The following is a 14,202-nucleotide window of genomic DNA, read 5'->3' as shown; positions in this document are numbered from 1 at the left end:
TTACAATTAGCATTTTTTGATTTTTTGTAATAAAATTCGTACTGACAGTTTTTTAACACATCATGGTGAAGGGTATATAAGATTCGGCACAGACAAATATAGAACTCTTACTTGTTTTATTTAAAATTAAATTTTTTACTCTCTCACATTTTTCATCAAAGTTTGCGATTAAAAATATTCTAGTCCATAATTTAGTCTATATTCTAGTCCATAATCTAGTCTATAGTCTAGTCTATAGTCTTGACTATAGTCTAGTCTATAGTCTAGTCTATAGTCTAGTCTATAGTCTAGTCTATAGTCTAGTCTATAGTCTAGTCTATAGTCTATAGTCTAGTCTATAGTCTAGTCTATAGTCTAGTCTATAGTCTATAGTCTAGTCTATAGTCTAGTCTATAGTCTAGTCTATAGTCTAGTCTATAGTCTATAGTCTAGTCTATAGTCTAGTCTATAGTCTAGTCTATAGTCTAGTCTATAGTCTAGTCTATAGTCTAGTCTATAGTCTAGTCTATAGTCTAGTCTATAGTCTAGTCTATAGTCTAGTCTATAGTCTAGTCTATAGTCTAGTCTATAGTCCAGTCTATACTCTAGTCTATAGTCTAGTCTAGTAGTCTATAGTCTATTATAGTCTAGTCTATAGTCTAGTCTATAGTCTAGTCTATAGTCTAGTCTATAGTCTAGTCTATAGTCTAGTCTATAGTCTAGTCTATAGTCTAGTCTATAGTCTAGTCTATAGTCTAGTCTATAGTCTAGTCTATAGTCTAGTCTATAGTCTAGTCTATAGTCTAGTCTATAGTCTAGTCTAGAGTCTAGTCTAGTCTATAGTCTAGTCTATAGTCTAGTCTATAGTCTAGTCTATAGTCTAGTCTATAGTCTAGTCTATAGTCTAGTCTATAGTCTAGTCTATAGTCTAGTCTATAGTCTAGTCTATAGTCTAGTTATAGTTTAGTCTATAGTCTAGTCTATAGTCTAGTCTATAGTCTAGTCTATAGTCTATTTCATATTTTACGGAAAATTAGTTTAGTACTTTAAAATCTAAAGAAGTATTCCGTTGATTATGAGTTAGTTTTATTTAAAATTTTTAATTTTCCATGTCTGATACTTCGTTCGATATGATCAGACAAACGATTTTGGCCGACTCCAATGTAATCTGTAATAACGTGTTTGTTTGAATTGTATAGGCCGGTTAGGTTGGATTCAGTTAAAATATTTATTTGCATCAAACAAAGTTTGCTTCGAACATGTTGTGACTCCAACAAGCCAGCAGCAATTGTCTTTTACAAACCACACATTGAAATTCAACTGCTTCATTGATGTTTGCGTTGTTGGGGAGAACAGTCGAACATTTTTGAAAGCAGTTTTAAAAATAAAGCCGTAGAGTTAGTGAGTGTTTTTATTAGTGCAAGTTTAATTAAAATAAAAAAGCCTAAATAAGAAAATATATGGCTAATAAATAAAAAAAAAGCATAAAACAAGAGAAAATTAAAAAAATATACAAATTTTCCAAGGATTAAAGTGTTAAAAAAAACTATACTGTTTTGCCGAGAAATATTTTAAAGTGGATTAACAAAACCCAACCAAACCTTTCAAGGCTAAATTCCAGTTTCCATAAAAAAAACTTCACTACAACAATAACAACAAAATGAAACAAACTGCAGCAACTGAGGTGAGTTGCAATTTATTTTTGGAATTTGCACAATAAAACTCTTTAAAAAAATCAAACAAGGAATTGTCAGTGAATTTTGTTACAATGTTAACAATAAAATTTTGTTATTAATGTTTATCTTTTAATTAAAAAGAAATTAATTATCTTTATTTTTGCTTTCTTTTGTCATTTTTTGAATGTTTTAATTTTCTTGTTTTCTTAAAAAATCATTTGTTTTTGGAACACTTGTTGCGTTCTTGCTCTTTTTTTCTTATTGTTAATGTTTTTGTAGTTTCCGTTAGATGGTTATGCACCTGTTGTTGTTATTTTATTTTTGTTATTTTTATTTAAGTACTGCCGTTGTAATTAAACACGTACATAGATATAAACATGTAGTCGGCTGCACTCTTTTTTTTACAAAATTGACATATGGCGGTGGTGTGGTGTATTTGTTGTTTTTATTTTTTTTTATTAGGAGCAGAGTTGTTGTTTTGTTATCAAGAAAACCTTGAAATTGCTTTTAACAAACAGATAACTATAGAAAAAAAAAATGTTCGTAACTAAAATTTAAAACCGTACAACACACTTTATTTTGTTAATGAAAAATTGCTACACTTTTTTTGTTTAAACGTAATTTAAGTTTTTGGTTATTGTATACCCCCCATTTCCGGTAACATAAGGAACTTTTAAATTTTAGGGTTCTTTTTGCCACATTATAATACATGGCCTAACACTGTTTATTGACCCTTTACTGGTTTTTTGTATTAACACACCACCAACTGTAGAGCCCTGTTCCCGGCTTCACCTCTCTTTGGTGTAAAGTAAATGTTGTTGCTGCTGTTGTTTGCCCTGTTTGTAGGTATGTGGTGTGTATAGTATATGATTATGTACCACCACCACACTATGTTTTTTTTTTAACCAGCAGAGATCCGACAACAACTGTTGAGGCCCGTTCCAATGACTAATTTTTAAATATTTGCTCTTATTCTATTCATATTTTATTATTTGGTCTCTATATTACAAAAACTATGTATGATTATGTGTATCTTTAAAAGCTAGTCTTAAAGGTAAAAGCGATTAAGTCCATTATAAGACTAATTAAAGAAAAACTATTTAAAATTTCCAACAAAAGCTCTAGACTCTAGTCGTTAGCAGAATCTGGTAACGAATGTCTCAATTATATCTGAAATATTAAATTACATTAAGGGTGAAAAGTTCAACGCCCCAAATATTGGCCAAGTGAAAGCCAGCTTTATTGTTTTTGAGTCAAAATTATATTAAAAATATAATCCGTGCATTTTTTAATTGTTTAAATTACACTGTGAAAGACATTTATTTCGTTAACAGGTGTTTCTTTTTAGGAATATTAATTTTGTATGAAAATACCTTTATATTGTTTAAAAAATACTCGTTCCTTTTGATCATTTAGTTGTTTTAATCGTGGTTTATTTATTTTCATAAATGTTTACTTTATGTATGAGGCTGACCCCGATATCGTGAATTCTTAAAATTAGCTTTTAATGTTTATAATATCAGAAAGCGAAAATATAAAATTCAGACCCTTAATGGATACCTAGGAGTTGTTAAATGATTTCTGGGAAAAGTTCTAAAAAGATTTTTAGGTTAAGAGTTCTAAATACCTGGTTTATAACCTATTCTGCAGCCTGGTCTATTAACTCCTCTATAGTACCGTCTATTGGCAAGTCTTTACTGTTTTCCATAGTTCTGTAGTTTCATCTACAAACTCTTTTATAGTCCCAAAGTAGTCTATAGTCTTGTGAATAAACTCCTCTATAGTTTTGTTTCTAAAAGTAACCTAGTCTATAAAGACTTTAGTCTTTCAAAATATCATCTATTGTCTAGACTCTACACTATAAAGCCGTCTACAATTGCATCTATAATCTCGTCTGTACTTCCATCTATAAACTCTTTTATAGTCCCTAAGTCGTACATAGTCTTGTGAATAAACCCCTCTTTAGTTTTGTCTACTCATTCAAAATCTTAGACACTAGACCATAAACTCGTCTAAAATTTCATTTATAAACTCGTCTTAATAGATATAAACTCGTTTAGTCTATTGAAATATGATTCAGAACGATTTTAAGTTATTATTAATATAAAGAGCATTGGCCGATCTTTTCGTTTAACGTCATTTTAAATAAATAATGGGTGTGATCTGGGTGTAAATGTTTATATTTCCATATCCAAACCTTATTTTTAACTAATGTTGACTTATGATTGCCTCATCATACATACATATTTTCAGAGTACTTATTCTGAATACAAATTTGTTAGATCGTTAATGTTTAAAAAAACAAACAAACCTTCGTATATAGTCTGATATTACTGATATAAATATAAGTTTTATTTGACGAATTTATGGGGGAGGGGGATGTGAAATTATTCTACCAAAATTTTAAGCAAAAGTTTGAAAATATTATTGAGTTTATGTTAATATCTATATGATATCTAGTATTCTTAGAAGTTTTTTAGAAAGAATTTCTATTAGCTAAAAAGGTACTTGTACCTTTCTTCATTAACACTATCAAATTACCCCTTTTAGACCTTTTACAACTTCTTTTTTAACATTGCTACTACTTTTCAATATTCTGTAGTTAAACACATTTACCTCTTAACAGCAAAAGGTACAATTTCATTTCATTTTATTATTAAAATTTTAACTAAAAAAATTTAGTATAGAATTTCTTCAGTACAGAGAGCAGCAGACATATCCAGCAGATCCAATTGTTTATATTGTTTAAATATATTACAGGTGTTGTTACACATTTCGTAGTTTTTTTAAATCTTTTTTTCTCTGTTGTCTACTTTTTGTTGTTGTTGTTGTTGGCAAACAAACGACAATATAGGTTGAGCTCATATTTAAATCATTATAGAACATAAAGTACTTAAATAAATACAAACACGTACACACAATATGGTTTCACAGTGGAGAGTTAATGGAAAAAGGTTAAAACGTTATTGTGGCACGAGCTTTAGACGTTGAATTTTTGGTTTAATATTTAAAAATAAAAAAATAAAGAAATTGTTAATAAAAAACTCATACATACACACATGAGTTCAAGAGAAAAGTATCTGCTAATTAAAAAGGTACTTAGTCATATGATGCCTCTGGTAGTATTCTAATTTAAGGGTTTAAATTTTTAGAATGTTTGAAACAACAACTTTTAACTCTAGAGTGTTAGCAGTAGATTTTTTAGTCATTAGAGTTTTTTTGTTTATTCTTTCTTCTAAAGAACATTTTAGTAGCAAATAGTTATAATAAAAGAAATCAAAATAATTATATGATTTAAACAAAAAAAAAAAAAAATTTCACTTTATAACATGTATTGTGTTCCACTATAAAAAAATAATGAGCCACCAACTAACAACAACAATGAATGACAATCAAAATAAAGCAAAAAGAAGTCAAGCTATAGACAAGTCTTTCTTTCCTTCTATTTATTCTTTTTCTAAACCAAATTGTTTAACATTTCAATATTGAAAGCTGACAAAGAAGATTTATTTTCTAGATAAATTTTTTTTAATGAGAAAAATAAACAAATTTGTTTGAAATAAAGTAAAAGTTATAATAAAATTTAAGTTTTTAACTAGGTTTTTTCTCTTCTTTTAAATGATAACTGTTACAACCGTTAGTTTTAAGTTATTTAAATAAATAACAAATATTTTATATTGATTTCATCTTTAATATAGTTTTATTTTTCTCTTTATTGCATTATATCACCAGTTTAAGATGTCTGGTATTATTAACAATTTTTTTCGGTAGCATTTTTAATAAATCAAAATTTTATTAATGCGTCTTATATGCTAACTTCCGGTTTCGTGTAAATTTTATGATTTTTCATTTACTTTTCCATCTTCTTTGTTTGAGTTTTTGCTTTATCATAGTTAACCACTTTTTTCACTTTTCTTTACAACAGGTTGGTCGACTAGTATTGTTTTTTATAACTTATTATGTCTATTATTTTGGGGTGTCTTTAGTATTTTTTTTTGGTGTAAAACATTCTACAGTTACTGAAAAGTGGCAACATTTATAAAGTGCAATTTCAAAAGTGCATTATTTTGCCTTTAAATGTCTATAATATTCCATTTTAAACCTTTTATAACTTCTAATTTGGCAAATTAAATGTTTTAAATGTCAATTTTACTATTTTTTTTTAAATTTACAAAAAGTGAAAAAAATGTTGCACTTTGTCTAGCTAAAACTTAAAATTATAGGGACAGTTTTAATTGATATTAAATAAGTTATTTTCTGTTTTTATTTCCAAAAGATTTAATTCTTTGTCATCTCTGTTAACATTCATATTTTTATAACCACTTTAGAGTACAAACATTAATAAAAAACTTGTGTTTTTTTTCGGAAAAAAAGAGTTGAAAATCATAAAAAAAGAAAAAGTTTTCTTAGTTTTTGTTGTGGTAGATTTTAAGTAATTTGGTTTGGTCATTCCAAAAAAAAAACACATAATCTTTTTAATTCTCAAAAAAAAAAAAAAACTAAACAAATTAAAGAATAAATAAAGAAAAAGAAATTTAAGAGACCCATCCATAGTAAACACCAACTAAAAGAAAGAAAATATTTTCATTTTAATGGACATTACTTAACCATGACCCATAAAACTTAGTAGCTGCTTTTGTATGGGAAGTTCTTAAGGTGAATTAATTTTAAAATAATTTTGAAAGTAAGATGAACAAAAAATTTTATTCAACTCAAGACATTAAGAGTTAAAGAATTATAAGTTGAAAGAAATTAATTAGAGTAATCCCATCAATGTTATGAGTTTTGTGGCAAATATTTTTTCTGCTTACTAAAAGTTTGTTTTAACTAAAAAAAATATTTAATACAAACTTGTTAGAAAGGAAAAGGAAATGGTTGTATGATAAATAATATGAGAAATTTTTTAAAATATTTCTATTAAAAGATACGTTTTTTAAAGAAGACTTTATTATTATTAGGATTTGATTTGTATGATGATGGTTTTACAAATGGTTTAGATTCTAAAGATTCATTCGTAACCTATTCTTGAAGTTTCAAAATATAAATTATTCACAAAACAGCTGATTAAGAATATTAATTGTAACATTCGATATCGATCGAAATTTCCATCGGCACTTCACACATTTGAACAGGATGTAAATGAAATTTGTATTCTATTAAGATTTCAATCGATATTATTAGAATTCAAATGGGGACTTTGATTGATATTCAAAGTCACAATTTGGCTCTTGATCTGCTGTTTGAATTTCAGGTACGTAAAACCCCATTACTTCGATAACACTGAAAAAGTTTCTACTACTAGAATTCAAATGGGGACTTCGATCGATATTCAATGTACCAATCTCTTGATCAACTGTTCGAATTGCAGATACAGAACTCCCCATTACTTTGATCACACTGACAGAAAAAGTTTCCTTCAAATTGGAGCAATACTGTGTATATGAACAAACCTTAGATCGTTATAGAATGTAGCAATATGATTTTTGATCTGCGGTTTCAATCGATATCAAATGTTAAATGAGTACTTCGATCGGTATTCAATATAGCAATTTGCCCCTTGATCAGCTGTTTGAATTGCAGGTACAAAACTCCCCATTTCTTTGATCACACTGTCAGAAAAAGTTGCTACTATTACAATTCAAATGGGGACTTTGATCGATATTCAAATTTGCAATTTGCCTCTTGATCAGCTGTTTGAATTGCAGGTACAGAACTCCCCATTACTTTGATTACACTGAAAGAAAATGTTGCTACTATTAGAATTCAAATGAAGACTTCGATCGATATTCAATGTAGCAATTTGCCTCTTGATCAGCTGTTTGAGTTACAGGAATGGAACTCCCCATCACTTCGATCACACTGATAGAAAAAGTTTCATAGATTTTGAACAATACTGTGTATGTGAACAAACCATAGATCGATATCGATTGTAGCAATATGCTTCTTGATCAGCTGTTTCAATCGATATTACTAGAAGTCAAATGAGGACTTCAATCGATATTCAATGTAGAAATTTGTCCCTTGATCAGCTGTTAGAACTGTAGGTACAGAACTCCCCATTACTTTGATCACAATGACAGAAAAAGTTTCATAGATTTTGAACAATACTGTATATATGTATGAACAAATCTTAGATTAATATCGAATGTTTCATTTTAAGTAATTCATCAACTTCGATATGGGGAGTTCGATCGATATCGAATGTAACAATATGCCTCTCGATCACACAGGCACAAAAGTTGCTTAGGTTTTGAACAATACTGTATATATGAACAAGTTTTCTGTTTAACCCCTTTAAACCCTTTTTACGCATATTTTAAACTTTGATCTGGCTTCATATGCCACGCATAAATCAAGACTATAGGGTGTTTGAAAGACCCGCAGTAACGTCTTGCAAACAAATCTTCTTTAAACTTCATTTTTCGATTGTAAGCTCTTGAAAGACTGATGCTGCACGTTGAGAAAAAAGCATCTTCTTCAAGTTAGATGTTTGTATTAAATTTCTCCGGATTTTTGTTCATGACTTTGTAAATGTTTGTTTTTTGCTGAAAAACAACACAAAAATACTATTTTCCATAAGACAACGAACGAACAACGAGTTGTAAATGAGGGGGCAAGTTAGTAAGTAAGTAGTAAGCGCACATGTCTTTCAAGAGCCGCCTGTTGAAACAAAAGTGTGAGTGTGTAGTTTCTTCTACAATTGTCTAGTTTGGCTAGTGCCACTTAAAGAACCGGTTCAAGAAAAATCGCCAGGCTGTTTATATATACATATAGTATTATATTAAAAAAATAGCTATTGGTTTAAACATATAAAAATAATCAGTAGCCAAAGACAAGCCACAGCCAGCAACATTTTGTTTTAAGCCGGCAGTTATTATGCAGTCATCATACTTATAAAATAATATTTATGCAAAAATGCATTAAATGCAGTCTATAAATTTCCCTTTCAATTTTAAGGAGCAACAAATTTTACTTTTTAATAAAAACATAAACAAGATTTTTTTTTGCCACAAAAAAGCTTTATTAAGTTTTTTTACAGGAAATCTTCTGCTTTTACAATTATATGCAAATTAAATGTTTTGCTTAAAATCAACACCTTTTTAATAATTTAAGCTAAAGCTACAAGCATTTCAAATTAACGGTTTTCTTTGTTAATTAAAAACTAAACTCTTCAGCATTTTGATGGATTTTTTTTGAATGAATGAACACAAGTTTGAAGAAACAACACACTCACATTCCCATAAAACCGTGTTAAAATAAACTTTTAGAAATATTTATTATTAAGGTCATTTGCATAATAGATTTATGAAAATCAACTAAAAAAACTAAATTTATAATGCATTATTATATTGTGTGTTGAATCTTCTTTATAAAATTTAACGGTTTATAAAAATAATAATGAAAAATATTTAGAGCAGCTGGTGTTTTGACCAATATCACATGGAATTCTTAAGCTTAAAGAAAAGACTAATATTTTTGTTTAATATTTTATAGTTAAAAACATGTCAATAAATGTTTACAAAAAAAGAAAGAAAATTTTAATAATAATAAAGTATGTATAAATTAACTATAAACAGCTGATAATTTTTAGAGCACAACCATTTTGATTGATCTACATTCAGTTATTTAAATCGAAATTGTGTATCTATCCATATTTAACAGATACAATATCATTATTATCATTTTAGTTTTTCTTGCTTTTCGTTTAAATTTATGCATAAAAGATTTTTTATCTTCATTTGTTATAGAGAGAGAAAAAAAAATCTTGTATGAGCTTTTTGCTGTTATTGTAGATAGACAATATAAAATGTAACCATAATTTTATTATTGTTTTGTTGTTGTAGTTTTTTTTAGAAAGTATAAACAATTTTTTTTGTTAACTACTTTTTTCCATATGATTAAAGCATGTAGTTTCAAGTTAAAAACCAAAAACAAAAAAACTTTACTTGACTTTTTATTCAATGTTAATTTTTTCAATGAACTCTTAGGTTTTTTTGTTGTTGTTGAGCTTCTCTAGAAAACAACAACTCAAGTTCAAGTACGTTTTAAATTTTGTTGAATTAAACAAAAACGTAGAAAATAATTAACAAATAGTGCAATATTTATAAATGAATTGAATTCTTCTTGTAAAAACTATAAACTGCTTTATAGAACAAACAAATCATTGGACAGGTCTATAGATGAGATTACAGATTAGTCTATAGATCAAACTAGAGATTAATCTATAGATGACCCTACATACTAGTCTGTAGATCACACAATAGACTAGTTTATAAATCAGATTGTAGTCTTTAGATCAGATTATAGAGCCTATAGATCAGACTGTGGTCCTTAAATCAGAAAATATATTACTCTTAAGATCAGACCAGATCGGATTCTTTAGATTAAAGACTAGTCCATTTATGAAGTTAGATTATTGACTAGTCAATACATGAGACAGATTATATACTTATCTATTGATCAGACAATAGACTAGTTTATAAATCAGATTGTAGTCTTTAGATCAGATTATAGACTATATAATAGTCTATAGATAAGACTGTATTATAGTCATTAATCATAAACTTTAGATTATAGACTAGTCCATTGATGAGACTAGATTATTGACTAGTCACAACATGAGACTAGATTATAGACTAGTCTATATACTAGGCTATAGACTGATTTACAGATTAAACTATAGACTAGTTTATATACCATTGTATATACTATATACTAATATATAAATCAGACTATAGTTTAGTCTATTCACCGAACTATAGATCAGTCTATAGATCAGCCTATTGATCGGTCTAGATTATAAACTTATCTATAGATCAGAAAAATACCAGTCTGTCGATTAGACTATAGTCTACAGATCATATAATACATTAATCTATAATTCAGACTTAGATCAGATTGTAGACTCACCGAGCTATACACCAGTCTATAGATTAGACTGCAGATCAGCCTATAGATTAGTCTATAACTTAGATTATATAATTAACTATAGATCCAAAATAGACCATTCTATCGACAGATCATATTATACACTAACCTATAATTCAGTCTTACATATATCAGATTGTAGACTAATCTGTAGATCAGACTATTGATAGCTTATAGATCTGAGTCTTTATATTAAGGTATTGACTAGTCAATAGATGAGACGAGATTATATGCTACATACTAGTTGGCAGATCAAACGTTAGATGGGAATAAGTAGTAGTAATACTAGTATATAGATCTGAAGATTGAACACCCTAGCTAGTTACTATTTAACCTACTTGCAAATCATTTTATTGCTCTCTTTTGCTACAGATTATTTTTATTGATATTATTTAATTATTTATCTTTTAATTTTATAACCATTAGTTAATTTTGGTTGTAAAAATTAGTAACACCAATTCGTTTTATTAAATATTTGATAAACTTAACTAACGGAACCATTTATAACAGTTTAACAGTTTAAAATTAAACTTAAGATAAGCAATAAAAAAAGTTTTTATAGCTGAAAAAATACAAACATATAAAATGACATTGAAAAAATATTTAAATTAAAATTTAAATAATTTGAAATAAATTTGAACCCTTTTAATAAGGCCTAAATAATATTTTTTTAATTTTTTATTATAACACTATTCAGGTGTTAAAAAACTAAGTAGCTTAATTAAAATTTTTGTTTAACATATTTGCATGTTTCCCTTCACAGGTCATTGCCTTGTTGGGATGCTCATTAAAACTAAACTTTTCTCTCTTTTTATGAAAACACAAATAATTAAATTTATAATAAAAAAATATAATTATTTTGTTAAAATGTTTTCGTAATCATCTTATGGCTTTGAAAATTGTAAAATCTTGTTGGTGTTAACAATGATGACAACACACTTTTGCTTTCATTTTTGGTTATTACAACTAAAAAAATAATATTTTTTTTATCAAATACCACAAGATTTCTTTAACAATAACGAAAAAAATAACTAATAAATAAATTTTGACTTATTGTCAAATTTCAATCATATGTCAACTATGTAACTAATCAAGCAACAATACAAGACTCTAACTAACGGTAGTCAAAGCTCTCACCTTTTTTTCTTTACTTTTTCTCCAATAAATAATGAAAAAGTAATGAAATGACAACAACAATAACAAAAGAAAGAAAGATGATGATTTTTCAACAACAAAGTTGTAATAAAAAGAGCCCACACATGCAACTCTTACTTATGGATTTAATACAGATGACATTTACAAGATTACACACAAAGTGATCGGAGAAAAAAAAGTATGATGAGTGGTGGAGTGACTGAGAAGAGTTATGCTGGAGAGTTGGTTCAGAGGTGTATTGGCAAATAATGCAGTTGTTATGTTTGAAGTTTGTTTACATTTTTTCTTGTTAGTTTGTTGTTTAAGAGGGGGAAAAAATAGTTGTAATAATAGGTATTGTTTGCTAATTTTTTTTCTCTTCGGCCATGAATAAACTAAATTATAACATTTTTCTTTTCTTTAGCTGAAAAATTGATCATATTTTTTTCGCTATAATAACTTTTTTTCATAAAATTTCACTTTCTTTTTCTTTTTGATTTTTTTTTCTAATAAATATTATGATTTTTTTAAAATAAATTACTTTTATTATATTTTTAAAATAAATATTAAATTAAAAAAAATATATTAAAAAAATAACTTTGTTATGATATAAGTTTTTGTTAGTTTGTAATACTTAATTAGTGACTGTTTTTAAAATCTTTAATTTCTTTAGACTACACAGAGGTTAATAACCCGTAGAAAATTATTGAAATTGATACAATCCGTTGTCAAAAGTTAGCATACCACATTTGTTAATATTTAGACAACGGATGTGTATAATATTTAAATAAACACCCAGTTATCATTTTGACAACCGCCGTGGTAATTTTGACAACACAGTGTTTTCATTGCAATAACTCATTGTTGTCATTTCCGCAAAGCATCCTTGTCATTGCGACAACGAAACGTTCTGTCTGACAATGCAGCATTATATTCTGTTATTGATTTGACAAGTATCCGTACATAATTTGACAACGGATGTTATTGAATAATAAATAATTTCGTGTCAAGTTGGTATCAGGCGGGTATAATTTTAAAACATATTTTTCCCTCTGTGTACTGTTTAGTATTCGCTAACACCTGAGGATATTTTCTTTTTGTTAAAAAGAATCATTAAAATTAACTGCTGTTGTTTTAAACTAAAGTTCAGTGAACTATGGTTATTATTTAATATTATGAAATTCTATAGAAAAAGCTATTTTTATATATAATTAATAATAAATATAAACAGTTTTTTTTATTTAATTTTCAAAAATATTCTGTATTCACATTATAAAAAAAACTTTAAATATATTACTATTGTGAACTTTTTCTTATTATCAATGTCAAGGAAATCGGGTTAAAATAAAACTTTGAAATTAATTAATTTGCCATATTAGTCATTCCCTTTTAAATAGATTTTGATATTAAATTGTATTTTATTGTCATCCCATATATTTACTTTTGCTTTTAGAATATTTTATATTATTTTACTTATATAAACTTGAAAGTTAAATACATATATTTATATAAATTACTAACAATATCTTATCACTAACAATAAATTCAGATAACAAGGGTAACATATTATTGTTTTTCGTATTTGTATTTTTAACGTCAGCAGAAAAAAAAAGGAAACAAGTGTGGGGATTTTATTATTTTGGCTTAAAGACCCACATATTTTTACCAACTAAAATTGCAATATAAAAAAAAATTATTTACACAAATCTTAAGAATATAATCATAAAGCAACTATACACCCATAAACCCTATATGTATACACTGACAGAAATTTGTATTTATTATGTTAAGTTGTTTGGGCTTTATGTCAAGTTAACAAACCTTTTTTTAATAACACTTTGTTTACACTATATAATTGGCAACACTCTTTATCAATTGATTAGCTATATGTAGTTGAATTTTTCTTCTATTCTATCAAGTGATTTTTTCAAAAATGTTGTTATCTAATGGCAACATACTCATCAAACTGTGAATTAATAAATAATTTACGCCATTTAAGTTTCAATTGTTTAAATGGAATTCTGTGTAAATTGCTAAATGTTTTGTTGTTTTGATAAGACAAATTTTATAAAACATGAATTTCTTTAAAACAACACAAATGACTCAATAATTATGTTATAATTAAAGAAATTGTTAAAAAAAATGATTTCATTTTCTAAAACAAAAAAATGTTTAATTTTCTAACAATAGCAACAAATTGTCTTTAATCCCTTTAGATTATAAATCATTTGGGAAAAAATTTTGATGGGATTAACACAATTAATTTCCCAAGTTTATAAAAATAATAATTTCAATCAAACAAAAACAGCTGCCAAACAAAACTATTGATGCTTTCATTTGTATGTATAACAGTTTAAAAAGATAAAAGATTATCATGTCTATTGTCCAGTTTTGTTTAAAATTGCATAAAAACAAAATCATAAATAGAAAATGTTGTAAAAACCATGAACAAATGATGAATGAATGAATGGTCGGCCACAAAACA

The 14,202-nt window shown here is 27.0% G+C and overlaps 1 protein-coding gene across 1 annotated transcript in view; it reads left to right on the top strand.

Moving 5' to 3' along the window:
• The first annotated feature begins 1,303 nt into the window (after positions 1–1,303).
• The window catches only part of LOC119602004, a 32,506-nt gene continuing 19,607 nt past the window's right edge, over positions 1,304–14,202 (top strand). The window contains exon 1 of the mRNA XM_037953323.1: positions 1,304–1,663. Coding sequence (XP_037809251.1) covers positions 1,640–1,663 — 24 coding nt within the window. The 5' untranslated portion in view covers positions 1,304–1,639. The remainder of the gene's footprint in view (positions 1,664–14,202) is intronic.

This window comes from Lucilia sericata, unplaced genomic scaffold (genome assembly GCF_015586225.1).
Source record: "Lucilia sericata isolate MDLA Ls3-8-SP2 unplaced genomic scaffold, ASM1558622v1 Contig000006F_arrow, whole genome shotgun sequence".
Classification (NCBI taxonomy): Eukaryota; Metazoa; Arthropoda; class Insecta; order Diptera; family Calliphoridae; genus Lucilia; species Lucilia sericata.
This window is presented reverse-complemented; position numbering and strand designations above follow the sequence as displayed.